The sequence below is a fragment of the Lipotes vexillifer genome, unplaced genomic scaffold (genome assembly GCF_000442215.2).
Source record: "Lipotes vexillifer unplaced genomic scaffold, Lipotes_vexillifer_v1.1 scaffold944, whole genome shotgun sequence".
Classification (NCBI taxonomy): Eukaryota; Metazoa; Chordata; class Mammalia; order Artiodactyla; family Lipotidae; genus Lipotes; species Lipotes vexillifer.
In genome coordinates this window covers 1,603,682-1,620,468 of record NW_006785040.1, presented here as the reverse complement: position 1 = coordinate 1,620,468, position 16,787 = coordinate 1,603,682, and the positions used below count along the sequence as shown (strand labels likewise).

The following is a 16,787-nucleotide window of genomic DNA, read 5'->3' as shown; positions in this document are numbered from 1 at the left end:
CCCCTCCTCCCCCTCCTCCCCTTCCCACTTCCTGTCCCAGCTTTATTGAGCTGTAACTCACATACTATACAACTCATCCATGTAAATTGTATGATTCAGTGGTATTTTGTGTATTCCCAGAGTTGTGCAGCCATCACCTCCATCAGTTGTAGAATGCTTCCTCACCCCCAGAATACACTTCAAGACTTGGCTAAGGCTCCAGACCCCTCTCCACCCCTCCCCACCTCCTCCTTGAACAGGTCTAGACACTGGGTATACAGTGACAAATAAGACACAAGTCCCCTTTTATTAAAAAAAAAAATCTTTCTGTGTGACTTCCTTTAGTACTTGTATTTGTGACCATGTATGTTAAAGTATCCCTGTAGATGGGGTGGGGGATACATCATGAATATTTCAGAGCAAGCCTCCCCCGAGTCAGTCTTTCTGTGGGTAGAGCATCTCTGCCTCAAAACTTCTATATCCAGATATTTCACGAGGAAAGGAACTTCTGATACACCATAGACATAGAAACATCTTAAAATGAATAGTAGGTTATGTACTCAAATGTTGGCCAATCAGGAAGGGTTTTTGCCTATAAGGATTCCTGCCCTCAAGAATTTAACTGTGTAATTTAAGATATACATAAAAAAAATGATAATGCAAATCTTTAAGTGCTGTATCAGCTTACAGTATTACTGACCATCAACAATGGTGATTAGACTAGATCCCATTTGTTCATCCATCCATCCATTCATTATTCAGTCAATACATATGGATATCTACAATGTGTCAGACACTATTCCAGGACTAGGAGTGTATCTCATATTTTTATATTACCCACCATGCAAAGCACATAGGAAGACTCAGAGGACACTTATCATTTAATATTGAAAATGCTATTTTGGGGGACCTCCCTGGTGGCCCAGTGGTTAAGACTCCACGCTCCACTGCAGTGGGGCACGGGTTCAATCCCTGGTTGGGGAACTAAGATCCCGCATGCTGCTCAGTGCGGCCAAAAAAAAAAAAAGAAAATTCTATTTTTTGATGTCTTTCACCATGAAAGTTTAGGAGCCAAAAAAGTAATTTTTTGCTTTTCTTTTCCAAATGCTGTTTTTTTGGGGGGAAGCTTTTCGATCCCCTGAACTAGCCTCAGAAGATAAATGAGTAAACTTCACTACCTTAATTTACTTTTCAAAATTCATCATGATTTATGCCCTATTTCATTTCTTGCTCAAATAGGCAAAATCAGAACTGATTGCATGATTATTTTGAGATGTAATAAGTCCAGACAATTTTATTCTTCCTTAATCATTTTTTTTTCCCGATCCATCTTCACCCTGGAGATGATTCATCACAGAGCTTACCATAGATTCTTTAAAATAAATAAGTAAATAAAAAGACAGAAAAATGGGGGGAGGGCACCAACCAACCCCAAAATAAATACATAGCTTCATGCATTTTCTTTCTTATTTTCTCTTTCTCTCTCTTTCTCTCTCTCTCTCTCTCTCTCTCTCTCTCTCTCTCTGACACACACACACACACACCCTTCAGAATAATCCAGTTCATGATGGAAAATCATTTGATGACAGTGAACCAGGTCTTGTGCTCCAGGCAGAGAGCGCTGCGAGTGGTCCTCCATGTGTGAAGTCGGCATCCAGGCCCCTCTGATGGAGAAGCTTCCTCCACAGGGAGCCATATGAAAGCACAGCCAGAGGCCAGCAGATAAAGCTTCGTTGGGTTTACTTTGGTCTCCTCTCTGAGGGTCTTTCTACTTTGTTCCTCAGTCAGTTGGAGAATTTTTTTCCCTTTGACCAAAACAGGAGATTAATCTTCAAACAAAAGTTGATCAGCTCTGTGTCCTTGAGCAAATCACTTACGACTCAGGGCTTCAGTTTCCCTGGGAAATGAAAGGTTGTTAGTTTCCTGGGGCTACAATAACAAATTACCACAAACCGAGTGGCTTAAAACAACAGAAATTTATTTTCTCCCAGTTTTGGAAGCCAGAGGTCTGAAATCAGGGTGTCAGCGAGGTCACGCTCCCTCTGACACCTGTAGGTGTCACCTCCTCCAGCTTCTGGAGGATGCACTCAGTCCTCGGTGCTCCTGGCTTTGGGCGCATCGCCCTGATCTCTGCTTCCATCATCACGTGGCCTCTCCCTCTGTGTCTTTTCTTCTTCTTATGAAGACTCCAGCTGCTGAATTTGGGTTAGCCTCCCCTCCTTTTCAAGAATGACCTTATTTTAATGTGATGACAGCTGCCAAGACCCTATTTGCAAATAAGGTCTTATTCACAGGTACTGTGTGTCAGGACTCAGTATATCTTTCGTGGGGACAGAATTTGACCCACAAACATATAGCTTTGGCTACTTGACCTCTGAGATGCCTGCAGCAGGTTCCTAGTTTGCATGACTGGGGGGACTGTGGTGTCAGCACCAGAGGAGGGGGCAGAAGGGGCTTCGTTTCACTCGTGTCAGCGCTGAGGACTAGTGGCGTGTCTGTGTGCAGACACCCTGTACGCCGTCTGAGGTTTGGGGGGGAGACCCGGGCTGGGGTGCAGCGTTGGTGCTCCTCAGAGTAGGAACTGAGGTTGACCGTGAAGGAATCACCAGCGTGGGGAGTGTGGAACGGGGGGAAAAGGTGCGGCTGGTGGAACCCAGGACACTCACTCTGAAGGGGTAGAGGCAGAGGAAAAAGAGGCCACAGAAGGAGAATTTGGCAACTCGATGGTGATGGGAGATCTCAAGAGCAGCTTCAGCCCCACAGTGAGATGGAAGCCACGTTCCACTAGGTTGAGGATGGGGTCGGAGGCCAGAAAACGGCCCCGAATGGGACCTACTGCTCACTGAGGTCCGGAAGAGAAGGCAAGGGGGTGGCTCGTAAGTGGATGGAGATGCTGCGTCAGGTTAGGTGTGTTTTGTTTGTCCCTGCGTTACGCGCCTTCTGTACCGAGATGGGAAGGTGGCCCCGTGGAAAGGAGTAGGAAGGAGGAGAGGGTGAAGGTAGGAAGTGCAGACGGAGAAAGTCCTGGGGAGGCTGGGGCTGCACAAACGTGACTCCACGGAAGAGGGAGCTCCTATCCTGGGCGGGAGTGTACGCCGCTGCAGCCACTGTGGAGAACAGTATGGAGGGTCCTCAGAAAACTGAAAATAGAGCTACCATAGGATCCAGCAATCCCACTCCTGGGCATATATCCGGACAAAAATTATAATTTGAAAAGACACATGCACCCCTACGTTCATAGCAGTGCTATTCACAATTGCCAAGACATGGAAGCAGCCCAAATGTCCACTGACAGATAAATGGATAAAGAAGATGTGGTGTATATATACAGTGGAATATTACTCAGCCATAAAAGAGAATGAAATAGTGCCATTTGCAGCAACATGGATGGACCTAGAGGCTATCATACTAAGTGAAGTCAGACAGAGAAAGACAAATACCATAGGATATCACTTACATGTGGAATCTCAGATATGACACAAATGAACATATCTGTGAAACAGAAACAGACTCACAGACATAGAGAACAGACTTGTGGTTGCCAAGGCGGGTGGAGTGGGGGAGGGAGGATTGGGAGTTTGGGATGAGCAGATGGGAACTATTATCTGTAGGACGGATAAACAACAAGGCCCTACTGTAGAGCACAGGGCACAGTATCCTGTGATAAACCATTAGAGAAAAGAACACGAAAAAGAAAATGTATATGTATGTATAACTGAATCACTTTGCTATACAGCAGAAATTAACACGACATTGTATATCAACTATACTTTAATAAAATAAAAATTTTTAAAAAGTTATCTACAAAAACACCCCGGGGAACCTTAAATGCATATTGCTAAGTGAAAGAAGCCAATCTGAAGAGGCTACACTCTGTATGATTCCAACTCAATGACATTCTAGAAAAGGCAAAACTATGGAGACGGTAAAAAAAAAAATTCAGTGATTTCCAGGGGCTGTGGGGGGCAGGGGGAAGGATGAGTAGGTGGAGCACAGGGGATTCGTACAGCAGTGAGACTCTCCTGACCCTGTGACTGTGGATACATGACATTGTACATCTGTCAAGACCCACAGAGTACACGAGGCCGAGAGTGAACCCTAATGTAAACTATAGAATTTAGTTAATAATCGTGTATTGATATTGGTGCATCAGTTGTCACAGATGTACCACACTAGTGCAAGAAGTTCATAATTCAGGAAACTGATGCCAGGAGAGAGGGGACATATGGGAACTCTGTAGTTCCTGCTCAGTTTTCCTGTAAACCTACAACTACCCTGGAAAATAAGTGTTAATTTTCAAAAACAACTAATAACTAATAAAAATAAATAATAAAGGTTTACCAAGAAGGTAAGTGGGAAGGGAAGGATTTGATGGTTCTAGGCTGGAACGGAAAAGGAGGTACAGAGGAGGAGCTGGCTTAGACAGGAGAGGGGATGCCTCATCCTCGGACGCTGGAGTGAGGATGGACGGGTACCTACATGTGTGGGCAGAGGGGACGCCCCTGCTTCTGGTAGCAGGGAGCTGGGGTGCCAGCTGAGCCTTCCTGGAAGCAAAGGCTGAACCTACATTAAGAGTGGGGCCTATGAAAGACCAAAGGGCAGCAGCAGGATTGGGAGGAAAAAGCTTCAGGCCGCAAGGCAAACATGGCAGCTGCAAGGCTGGGAAAAGGAGAAGCCGCCAGATTGGGCCTCAGACTCCTGCATGTCTGACTACCTGGGACAACCCAGTGGGGAGCTCAGAGCAAAGACTGCCCGTCGAGGACCCTGCACTGGGTGAAAGTATCAGGCTCCAGTGCCCCGGCCACGATCGATCGTGGGCCGGGGGCTGCCCAAGGTGAGCGTGGCCTGGCTTGAAAGCTGAAGCCGACTCCTGATGTGTGCAGCTGGGAGCCGAGCCGCAGGTTCTTCCTGGAAGGTGATCAGCACCGGGGGCCCCTTCCTGTCTGCCCCACAGGTGGGCCTCTGCTCAGAGGCAGTAGATAAAAGGGGATGTGAAGAGAGCAGCAGAAGAGTGGAGTTGTTGTTGAGAAGAACATGCCCACCCAAGACTTGGTTGTAAGGGCGATGACGGGAAGGGTTGGAGACTCCAGCTGGCTCCGTGCTTTTCTCTGCTGCTTCCAGTGGTCTATGAAGGAGGTAGACTGAACATAAAGCCAAGTTGGGTGTTTGCTAGGCTTGTGAGAGGAGAGCCATTCAGTGGGAGATTTGAGCAGAGGATGAACGACCATCAAGTGGATCATTGGAGGGGGAGTTGGAAGAGATAAGGCTGAAAGGCACTTTTAACATGAAAGCAAAATAATCCGACACAGTCTCAGGCAGATGCAAAAATACAGGCTTATTTCATAGAAACAAATGAGGAAGACATGGTTGAGAGCTGACTTCTCTATACCCAAGTTCCCATCTGATACAGAAGCGTAGGACATGCGCTGGCTTGCTGGGTTCTGTGGAGTAAATTTGTCCCTATAGATGGTAGATGACTGTGCCTCTGGTTAGAATTACGCCTAGATAGTGGTGCGTGGTTGACTTGAATATTTACCAGTTTACCCATGAGTAAACAAACGGGTATTTTTCAAATATCTACTAGGTAAGCGCTGTGCTACCTGGTTTCAGTATCTATAATGTAATACAGTATACTATTGAGTCATGTGATCTGTGGTCATGTGTGATCAGCCCCGGCGCATGCTCTGTGCCTCGGGAAGCTGGCACTCGGCTGCTAGACTCCTGATCCCCAGTCTGTGGTTCTTCCTGTTACTGTGCTGCCTCCGCGCTGGGGACACTCGTCTGATGTATCGGTGATGAGCAGAGGGAAATGTGCATTGTCTCCAGAGAGGGTGTAAAGGTCTCCTGTGTGCAGGGGAACAGAGGTCATAAAGCTGGAAGGTGTGCATGGCCGGGTGCTCACCCAACCTTCTGAGACACTTGATCCACTGGAGGTACCGTTTCCAGGTAGCATTTATGGAAATTGACGCTCGTTAGATTAAAGAGAAGTTAGTCTGCTGTTCCTGAATATCCTAGACACCTGCCAGAAACCATAATCTAACAAACTGAATTTCAATACTAAGTAAGGCTGTTCCTTTCTGATCTCTTACCCTGTCCTCTGTGCTTGGAAAATTCTAAATCAACCCAGGCCAGGTGAATTCATTAGACCTTCAAACCTGCAAAAGGTCTTTTACTCAGGGCCACCCCCATAACCCCTCCATCCTTACTTATTTGCTTATGCAAATGTGTGTGTTGAGTGCTGATACTGTCTAGATATGGAAGTAATTTTTTTTTTCAATTCAATATCGAGATTACAGTATGTTGGGAGGGGAATTCTCTGTTCTTCATTTCCTATAATAATGTTTATGACCAATGAGACATAAGCTATTAAAATTCTTTGGAATTTTTTAGCTTTCTATTTTGAAGAATTTTGGGTGAAGAAAAGTTGCAAAAATAGTACAAAGAATTCTCTTCTATTCCTCAACCCACTTCTCCTACTGTCAGTGTATTTTATAACCACAAGAACAGAAAATTAACATTGGTACACTATTATTCACTCAATTACAGACCTTATTTGCATTTGACCAGTTTTTCTACCAGTGTCCTTTTTCTGTCTCAGGATCCCACATTCCTGTAGATGTTATTTCCCCTCAGTCCCCTCCAGGCTATGACGTTTCCTCAGTCTTTCCTTGTCTTTCGTGGAAAGAAAGATCACTTTTGAAGATCACTGGTCAGCTGTTTTGGTGAGCGCCTCCATTTGGGTCTGTCTGAAGTTTTCTCATGATTGGAGTAAGGCGATGCATTTTTGGCAAGAATACTGTTACCGAGCCACCCAAGTTGGTCCCCAACAGGGGTCTCCTGCGTGGTGTCGCTGGAGCCAGTACCCAACCCTCCCGAGTCAGTCCCCAGCCAAGGATCTCCTGCCCATGGAGCCAGCAGAAGGGGACGGAGCTCAGTTCAGAGGCAGAGGGAAGCTTTGCTCTCTGAGCGAAGGCTGGCTTGGGCTCTAGAGCACGCGCTCTCTGCCGCCAGGCCGGGGCGGGGCTGCTCTAGAGGGTGTGGACGGGGGAGGGGGCGGGGTTCTCGGGGGCGGGGCAGCCGCGCCGCTCACGCTCCAGATCGCAAAGTGCCGGGCGCAGCGGTTCTGCACACGGCCCGCTGCCGCCATCTTGAATCACGGGGTTGTGAGCGGCGTCCGTGCACAGGCCCCTGAGCAGAGGTGTCGGGAGCAGCCGTTTTGCGTCAGAAACTCTGGTCTGAGCGGGCGAGGCCTCCGCACACGACCCCCTGTGAGCAAGTGGAACTAGACTAAGCACAGAGGAAGAAAAGGTTAGACTTATTACCCAGATTCTGTTTTCATTCTCCGGGAATCGTTGCCGGGGTTTGCCGGGGACGATACCATATGTAGGATGTCGTGTCTCAGTGCATCCTGCTAAAGGTTCGTGATGTTGATGTGTTTCGCTTCTGGGGGTGTTGAGCGGATCTCCGGGTTGAGTTGCTGTCTGCCAGGCTTCTCCCTGCACAGTTGCCATCTTCCCCTTTGTGGTTGCTAAGTACCCTGCAACTGTGCAGATCTTGTTTTTCTCTTCAGACTTTCACCCACCGATTTCAGCATCTGTCGGTGGATCTTGTCTGCAGGCGTCATCACTGTGGTGTCCGTCCAAGGGTGATGCTCCGACCTTCTCCCCTTGGAATTGATTGGAATTGATTGATTGATTGGAATCCTCTTGTGAGGAAGAGTTGGCTCTCCTCTCCCACTTAGTTATATATTGGATTATTTATTTATATTAGTAAGGATTCATGGATATTTGTTTTATTCTATGGGTTAATCCAGTATTATCATTATTTTTTTTGCTCACATTATTCCAACTTTGGCCGTGAGAGATCCCTGTAAGTGAGGTTCTGCCTTCTGTTAACAAGCTCTACCTTTTTTGAGTATTTCCTTACTTGCTGGCCCATAAGATGTTCCAGACTCATCCTGCATTTTTCTTGTTCTAGCCTGGATAAATTTCTTCTCCTAGGAGCACTGTTTTATTTATTTATTTTTTAATTGGAAGGCGGTGCTGAGAGAGCAACATATGAGCCCACTGGGTGGGCTCGTTGTTACTGGTGGTTATTGGATCTGGTCTTCTCTGTGAACAGAGCAAGGACATGTATGTATGTGTACTAACCTGTGGACTCACATATCTGGATTTTGGATCTATCTGTATGTATGTGTGTGGATGTATAGGTGAGAAATGATATCAGTGTAGTTTCAGTTGGAGTACTTTTTAATACATTTGAGGACCATTTTTCTATATTTGTGAATTATCTGTTCATGTGTTTTTCTTATTTTTTTGTTTTGGTCTTTTATAACCTCCATATTTTAAGAGTTATTTATGTGATAGGGATATTAGCCATTTTCCCATGTTATTTGTTATTAATATTTTCTTCCAATTTTCTATTGTTTGTGGGGTTTTTGTCATGCAAAAAATTTTTAATTTTTATGTAAGTTTACCCCTCTTTTATTTTATCACTTCTGGATTTTGACTCATCCTTAGAAAGCCTTTCCCTCCACAGGGTTAGAGAGGAAATCACCTATGTTTTCAAAAATACTTTGAAATATTAAAAACATACAAATGGTAGGATTTGTTAAAATCATTTGGAAGCTGGAATGTTAGACGCCCTTCCTCTTCTAACTGCCTGGGGACCAGCCTTCCCAGCCAGCTCCTCTTGTCATGGTCACCCCTTACTCCGTACCTTATCACCCACCCTCAGGCTTCCCTGGTTTCTCCAGACCCATCTCCATGCCATCTAAAACTACCCTGGGGCTTTGCAGACCATCTTGTCTTCCCTGACACTTTCTACTCTGAAATGTATTCTGCTTTGCCCTGATACTATTGTTAAGCATTTACTTGAGAATTTTCTACTGATTCAAGCTCTGAATCAGCACATCCTTTACCCATTTTACCTCCGTTCCCTTCTTGCTTCGTCTTGGTTCAAGCAACTCCTAGAATTCACCGTCTTTAAAATTCACCAAAGACCACTCAACCCTAGTCTCTCTGTAGATGAATGAGCACATTCATAGCTGTGTCTTCTGCACAAGAAGCACCATAGCCGGGTGGTAGGGAGCTCCCCTGACAGAGTCTGGCCTATCCAGCAGGACACAGGGAGAGGCAGCATCTGAAAGAAACACAGACGTCAGTCTTTCCTACACGTGGACACAGTGGTAGCTACAAAATATGCTGAAATACGTAATATCTACAAAAGTGTTGTTTTCTTTTTATTATGACTTTTATTCATCATGACCTTTATTTAAGTACATAGACAGGATTTGTTTTAGCATGGTGTTTTGCATATCAATAAATTAAGAATGAAAAATGTAAGTGATGTTTGAAAGAAAAAAATCCTTCTCGCATGCTTCCTCTCACTCCTTCTCACCTCAGTGTCTCTCTGTCCCTCCCTCCCTCCCTCCCTTCTTATCAACACAAACCAAAGGGTGGACTCTGTCCTGAGACCACCGGTTTTAAAAGGTTAGAATGACCTGGCATTATGCTTGGGAAAAAACCTATCTGCCAGGAAAGCCAAAGATGGAAATATAAGTTGTGGGGATTTATTACTGCATAGCTATGCATTTACATTTTTAATTTTGACTATTATGGATATTTTAAAAGCTGATCTACAGACCTCTCTGCATGTTCTCTCTTGATGAATATTTACTATTGAAGTTAAGCAGTGATGGACCTATTGCAGGTTCATGTAAATTTTATATGCATATATAAATATATAATACAGATATATATATATAATATATCTATCTATTTATCTGAAGAAATCTAATGGAGGCTGAAATGAGACATTTTATTTAATAACACAAGCTCCTGAAATTGATTCAGTGGAAGAAAAAGGAGTAAGTTTCAGCTGGAGGATAATAGTACAGCATCTTAAATGCTTGTTTCCCACCATTTTTCTTTGCTTGTTTTTTTTCTTTCAGGGATCCTCAAAGTCTAGATCCACCAGAAGTCAGCAACGCAAAACTTCAGTATGCAGGATGGGGCCCCAAGGGTCAACAGCTGGTAAGTGAGTCGCTTTCAGTGACCAGCTTTCTGCATTGAAGTTTCCGTTTTATACACTGAATGTATCTCACTATACTCAGAATCTGTGTTTGTGTGAACTTAAGTTTTGAAAAAGTCCCCCAGAACATCTGCATACGTAAATGGCCATTTCTTTTGCTTGAGAACCGTCTTGAAATTGGGAGAGCATATGCCTTAGTTCTGGTACCCTTTATCCTTAAAGCAGTCCCTGACTGGAGCTGTGTGTGTATGGACTATAGACGTCCTGTGAATCTGAGATACACCTCGTCAGAGGGCCGCAGATGGGAACGATCAGAATCATGGAGTCATGAAAGGTTCTTCTGCTTTGTTCTTGGAGCTCTGGCTCTTTTCTTTGGCAGGTTTTATGAGAAAAGTAGATGTGCTGGCCATGGTAGAGCCATGCTCCCTGCAAGTAGCATCTGCAGAATCCTCCACAGCTAGTGTGGCCCTCTCTGCGTTACATGGATTCCCACTCAAACTGGCAAAACTAAGATGTTTCAAGAAACTGAATGGCCAGGATGGTGTAGTGAAAAGGGGTCTGAACAACCGGTTAGAAGACAAAGTTTCTAACCCTGGGTGTTTGCAAACTAGCTGCCAGGCTGCTGTCACCTGGCCCAGCTACTGAGTGAAAAATCTGGATGAGATGACCTTGCAGGTTTGTCCCAACTCCAGCGTTACATTTGTCTAAAACTGGATGATAGTTGTCAGTTCCGTTACAGGAGGTTGCAGAAAGTGTCTGCAGTTTGAAGATCAGGTGACATGGTGGCTGATCATGTCACCATTTTCTTCTACATCTCTAAGCTGATTAACAAAGCTGCATTTTAAAAGCTTTCTTTTCCCAGAAAAAGCGCAGAAAATGATCATTTTTTAAAATCTTGGGGCAAGATTCTATTGGATAGGCTGCCTACTGTCTTAGGAATTAAAACAGTCCTACTTTCCCCAGTAGTACAATTATTTTTTCTTGGTTTCGTATTAATTCCATTGCCTCACACTGATTTGCAGCAACAGGAGGGTATCGGCCACGAGGCTGCTTTATCTGTTACCCCAGTGTTCCTGGTGCTGCGCACTTCGTGAGCAGAGGTGGCGCTAACTCTTAGCCAAGGAAACACTGCAAGTCCACAGGAGACTGTAGGAGACCTAAGTGTTGAGGACGCACGTGACTGATCTCTGCCAGCTGAGTCCCTCTGAAAATCAACGACGGAGAACGTTTCTGGGAAGCAGATCTTTCCCACATCCGTCGAGTCATTCTGTAAACGTGGCACTGCACCTCCGTAGAGGGCTCTCCCCTTTCTCCTTGGTCCTTTGGGGGCCCACGGCACCACTCGGGGCGGGGGCGGGCACGGGGAATGGGCACCTTACTGAGTGGCCATGGTCCAGCCGTTTTATCGTCATCCGGAAAAGAACACCAGGACCCGGGCATTGTCGGGATGTCTTCCTGCCTGCGCAGTGATTCTCACTAAACCTGCAGACCCACGTGGGCCGGCGGGGGAGGCCGGATGCTATAACAAGGTCGTGCCCCCTAGGCCTGCCTTCTGGAAAGGGCTTGCAATGTAAGGAAAAATCAAGCCACAGCTGCAAGAGGAGGTGGTGTGTATTGCATGCATGCACACGCACACACACACGCCTTAGGATTCTGTCTGGAATGCGGGGCAGCCGGGGCCCTGGGCTGATCATTCTCTGGGCAGCTTACTCATTGCCCAGTCCCTCCCCTGCCTGAAGCCACCGCCGCCTCCTGGACAACTGACTTTACACTCATGCCAGGCTGCCCAGTGGACGGGGCTGGGTTAAGTGGTTACAGAAGTTAGTATATTCATCTCTTAAAGAATAACCAGCAGCATAACCAGGCATCACCTTCTCTGAGAAAGCTCCCCTGCCCGCACGGCCGGGTGGCACCTCCGGCGCCCACGTGTCACCGTGCGATCTCCTATCACACAGTTTCCTGCCCACACATCTCTCCGCGGTGAGGTGGCCTTTGGTCTAAGCCTCAAGCACTTTTCGTCTGTGTGTTCTGAGTGCCTAGCTCAACACCTGGCGCTGAGGAAATATCTGTTGAGGTCAAAAGTGAATGCATGAATGGACGGGTTAATAATCAGCTGATACATTCTTGTGGTCCTCAACCACTTAAACGTGAAATAATTGGATGGACACAAATAGCCAGAATCTGCGTGTACGTGTAGGATGTTACTAACGGGGAGGGAAGTTCAGCTTCCTTCTGCTTCAAGGAAGTAAAGGTTCGGCTAAGTGGTAATTGCTGATGTTTGAGCTTAGAACCAGAAGTACTCATGTGCTCGTGGAATTTTTGAGTTTTTAAACTTTTTTAATTTTGCAGTTTTTATTATACTGTTCTTGTACTGAGTCTAGTAGGCAGTACAGCTCATCGCTGAGAAAATATCCTATAGCTTGGAGCAGGGGTCAGCAAACTTTTTCCGTAAGGGGCCAGGTAGTAAATGTTTTAGGGGATCAAATGCCCTCTTGGCCGTCCTTACCTGGGGACGCCTGACCCCTGGGACCAGCACCCAGTTGACCGGTACTCCCAGTGGGCACTCTTGCCAAAGAAAATTCAAAACCCACAGGCAGGCCTTGTAAACACTAACGAATCTCATTGCCATTTTATTTTAAAAAGTAAATATTGCTCCCCATAGGAAATCGACTCTAATTTCAATGAGTAATTCTCCTTCGGGAGCAGAGAACACAGCTGTGGTTAAAGTTCACCAGAGAACTTTCCCAGCATCGCCACCTCCTTGTGAGGAGGGGTCTCAGCGATGCATTTGGGTCGGGAACCCCATAAACCACAGGAAGATGACACTGGGCACCAGGAGGGGCTTTTAAAGGCATTTTCTCCAATGCTTCGACATGGCCTCCAATTAGTGGCTCTTACCTTTTAGGGTAGATTTTGTTAGACCTTCGATCACATCGTAGGTCATGAACACTGCCAGGAACACTGGTCCCTGCACTGTTAGAGGGGAGGGAAAACCTTGACCCTGGGGAGGCCTCCAGTCTGCTGGAAAGTCGCTTCTGAAATGGTGCTGGTCTGTGGTCTTGGTTGTTCAAGACGGATAACCAGGTTGTTTCCAGAATTCGACATCATCTACTGAAAGCCTAGAGATAGGGAAATGGATTTGGATAGATTAAATGGGATTAAGTGAGAAAATACATGTAAAACTTTGAACAGATTCCTCCCCCTTGCTTCCCCTTTCTCCCATTCTTTATGCGGTCAGTATACGTAGTGATTTACACTAAAACATAAACTATATCAAAATTTCTCTCCATACTGTATCATTCTCCAGGTATCCTCTGCAGATGAGTCTCTGCCTAAATTGAGAACGTCTCTGAGTTCTTTGATCTTTTCGTGAAGCCCTGCCCCCGTGCGTGTTTGTCTATTTATGTGAGGTTTTGTCTCTGCTGACCTAGAATATGATCAAATTATCCTTTCATTTCCTTGCATGTCATCTCTGCTAGAGGCATTTAGTAAAAACACACAAACACTGAGGGCAGCTGCAGTGGCCTTCCTTGTGTTTACGGCTGACGGCGTTTGAGTTCAGGCCTCTTCAGGGCACCTTGCGGGCTAACACACCAGCACAGGGAACTTGGTGAATTTGTCGCATAGCAATGTTTTCTTTTAGAACCAAGTGACGTGGGAACTTCTGCAATCGCGACTGCACAGCATTAGACAACGTTAAGAATTTGAGGCTGGAGTCTGTGCAGGTCCACTTGGTCTCTCTTTGCTTGGCCTGCTCCCAGGATGGGGACAAATGAACAATAAGCCAGTCGGGAAGTCTTCAGAATTGCAAAGTGAAGAGCGAGCAGAGGGTTTGGTGAGGGAACCTGGTGGCAGACAGGGCTGGCGCCGTCCTTGGGGAGCGGATGGGGTTGGGGATGTGGCAGCCCAATGGAAGAAAACTAAGGAGTGCTCAGGGCTCTGCATCCCCACTCAGAAGAGGAAGCCGACTTACCCATTATCGCCCAGGGCGGGAGGCTGTGGTACGGATGACAGTGAGCTACTGCTCTGTGTCTCCCTGGAGACCAGAGGACAAAGTGAAGCATGTTTACCAAAGTTGGGATCCACCTTGACTTCACGAGGACGTGGCTTGTTAGACCCTAGGATACTCTTCCAGGCAAAATCATGGATAGAATAATTTATCCAGGAGAGTCAAGGAGTCTTTGTTTAACAAAGTTGCTTTTTTTCACGAACGGTTCAGATATCAGCTCTCCTGACAAGGTCTCAGGGCAGCGGGGACTGGACTCCTAAGCATTTGCTCATAGCCCCAGAACTCTCGGGGGGGTGACAGATGTGGGCTGTCAGCCAGCTAAACGTGAAGGACCTGGCAGGCCAGTCCTTTTGTATATGCACAGTTTGGACGCTCATCTGTTTACTGAACACTCCCCGTGTCCTGGACCCTCTGCCAGCTCCTGGAGCTGCAGAAGGGAGGCATGGTTCTTTCCTCACCGACTTCTGCTTCTGATGGAAGGTGCCTCTGTCACCGCGGTCAACAGCTCTTGGCAACCGTGATTGCTTCGTGTTGCACGGTCACCCTCAGAAATGTTCCCCGCCCCGTCTCTGTCCACTCCGCCTAGACTTAGTGTCCTGTCCACAGCGGGAGCTGCAGGAGATCGGTAGCTGCCCAAGCCTCTTGGACCCTCCAATCTGGATAAAATGATTCTGCTGGAACAAAGCCCTCCCGGGTATCTCCCTGCTCAGCCAAGACACTGAAGTCCGGGCCTCCTCCCAGGAGTGAACTAGGTCACCTGCTGTCCTGTTGATTCTCTCCAGCCCCACACGTCCGTCGGGCTTTCCTCCCCGAGTTCCAGCAGGCTTTCCTCATGGAAACCTTTACGCCTGTGTTCTCCGAGTTACCTGGTGGAGACACCTTTGCAGAGTCTTGGGCCAGGCTGTACCTTAGTGATGATTACACTCCTTAGGCCTCGGATGTAACAGCTGTGACTCTAAAGGACTGAGTCCGCTCCAAGGAAACTACGCTTTAAAAGTCAACTTCTAAGGAGTCCTTTTGTGTCAGTGCTGTTTTCCCGCCTACTTAACAACACCATTTTATCAAAGGGGTTATTTTTCTTTCTAACATGTCACCAGCAGAAAAAAAAAAAAAAGAAAAGAAAGCGAGGGTCTTACTTCACCTGTTCGCTGGCACTGGCTCATGCTTCTTCCTCCCAGATAGAGTCACCATATGCTTCTGTGGGTCAGTGGAGGGTTCAGGAAAATCCAGGCGGAAGGTTTCTGCACTCCCACTGGGTCACTTCATAGCATTCGAGTTCCCACTTTGAAGAAAACAAATTTTTATTTTTATTTTTTTTCCTCTAAATACCACCTTTATTATGATCCTTAAATTTTTGATGAAGTATTTTCATTTTCACTCCCTTCCAAACCATTTGTAATTTCAGATTTGATTTCTTTTGTTTGTTTGTTTGTTTGCGGTACGCGGGCCTCTCACTGCTGTGGCCTCTCCCGTTGCGGAGCACAGGCTCTGGACGCACAGGCTCAGCGGCCATGGCTCACGGGCCCAGCCGCTCCATGGCATGTGGGATCTTCCCGGACCGGGGTACGAACCCCTGTCCCCTGCATCGGCAGGCGGACTCTCAACCACTGCGCCACCAGGAAGCCCGTGATTTATTTTTTGATCCAAGGTATTTTATTAATTATAATTTCAATCTATTTAAAAGACTACTTATTCCTAGCTTTATTTTAATCATAGAGCATGCCCTATACAGTTTCTTTAGCCAAGTATATAATTAATTCTTGTAAACATTCTACAGATACATATACACGATGTATTTTTCCATTTAAAAACTATAAAGTTGTATTATTCAGTTCTTTTCTGTATGTCCTCATTTTTGATCTAACACAGCAGTCTAATTCTGAAATAGGCAGAATAAAGGTTACCAATATATTTGTGTTTTAATTAAATTTTAATTGCTTTTCTGTGTATTTTTGCTTTATATTCAGTTGCTATGCATTTTGATGCATGAAGGCTTATGACAGGTATATGTTTATTCTGTCCAGTATTTTTAACCTAGATTCATTATCTGATTTTATTTTTTTAATTTGAAAACGAATTTTTAAAAATAGCTCATTACCGTTGTAAAAATTCATGCTACTGAAATGTCAATAATTCAGCATAAGATACTAGATGAAGAGGTTGTTCTTGAAAGCACTTCGTCAAATGGAGTAAATGGCAGAGAGAATAGACGCGAGGATTGGAGTGCATTTGCCTCTTGCCCCTCTCAGGTGTAGGTGCCTGCAGAGAGCTTGGCAGCCGTGGGGAAGACGTCAGCTCTCGGGGTGACAGCCAAGTGCAGATAGAAGGGCCCAGTGGGTGGTGCTCACCCTGCAACACTGAGCTCAAAGGATGGGCAGGTGTAGCCAGGACACCTTCCACTACACCGGGAGTCCAGGAACCAACCCAGATTTGAACCTAGAAGGCTTTAGCTAGCATCACAACCACCTCATCCGTCTCAGAATCTGAAGGCCCCCATCTTAAGCCTTAAAAGGAGAAGGAAGTTTTATTTAGTTTGTTTTGGTTTTCAAAACCAAAACATTCATTATCAGTTATTATTTCATTAATAATAAAAACATTGGAGCCAGAGGGTCATATTCAGATCTTGCTGCTTTCACGTGCTAAAGGCGTGGTCTGGATTAAGATACTTAACTTCTCAAAACCTCAGTTTCCTCATCTGTAAAATGGATATAACAGTGCATATCTTGTAGGGGTCACCATATGGATTAAGTTAATCTGTTTAATGTAC

General features: G+C 45.9%; 1 protein-coding gene across 2 annotated transcripts in view; it reads left to right on the top strand.

The window, feature by feature from the left end:
• The window catches only part of DPP6 (dipeptidyl peptidase like 6), an 800,631-nt gene that overhangs the window by 580,210 nt on the left and 203,634 nt on the right, over nucleotides 1-16,787 (top strand). For both annotated transcript variants that reach the window (XM_007457181.1, XM_007457180.1), the window contains exon 7: nucleotides 9,932-10,013. In XM_007457181.1, coding sequence (XP_007457243.1) covers nucleotides 9,932-10,013 — 82 coding nt within the window. The remainder of the gene's footprint in view (nucleotides 1-9,931; nucleotides 10,014-16,787) is intronic.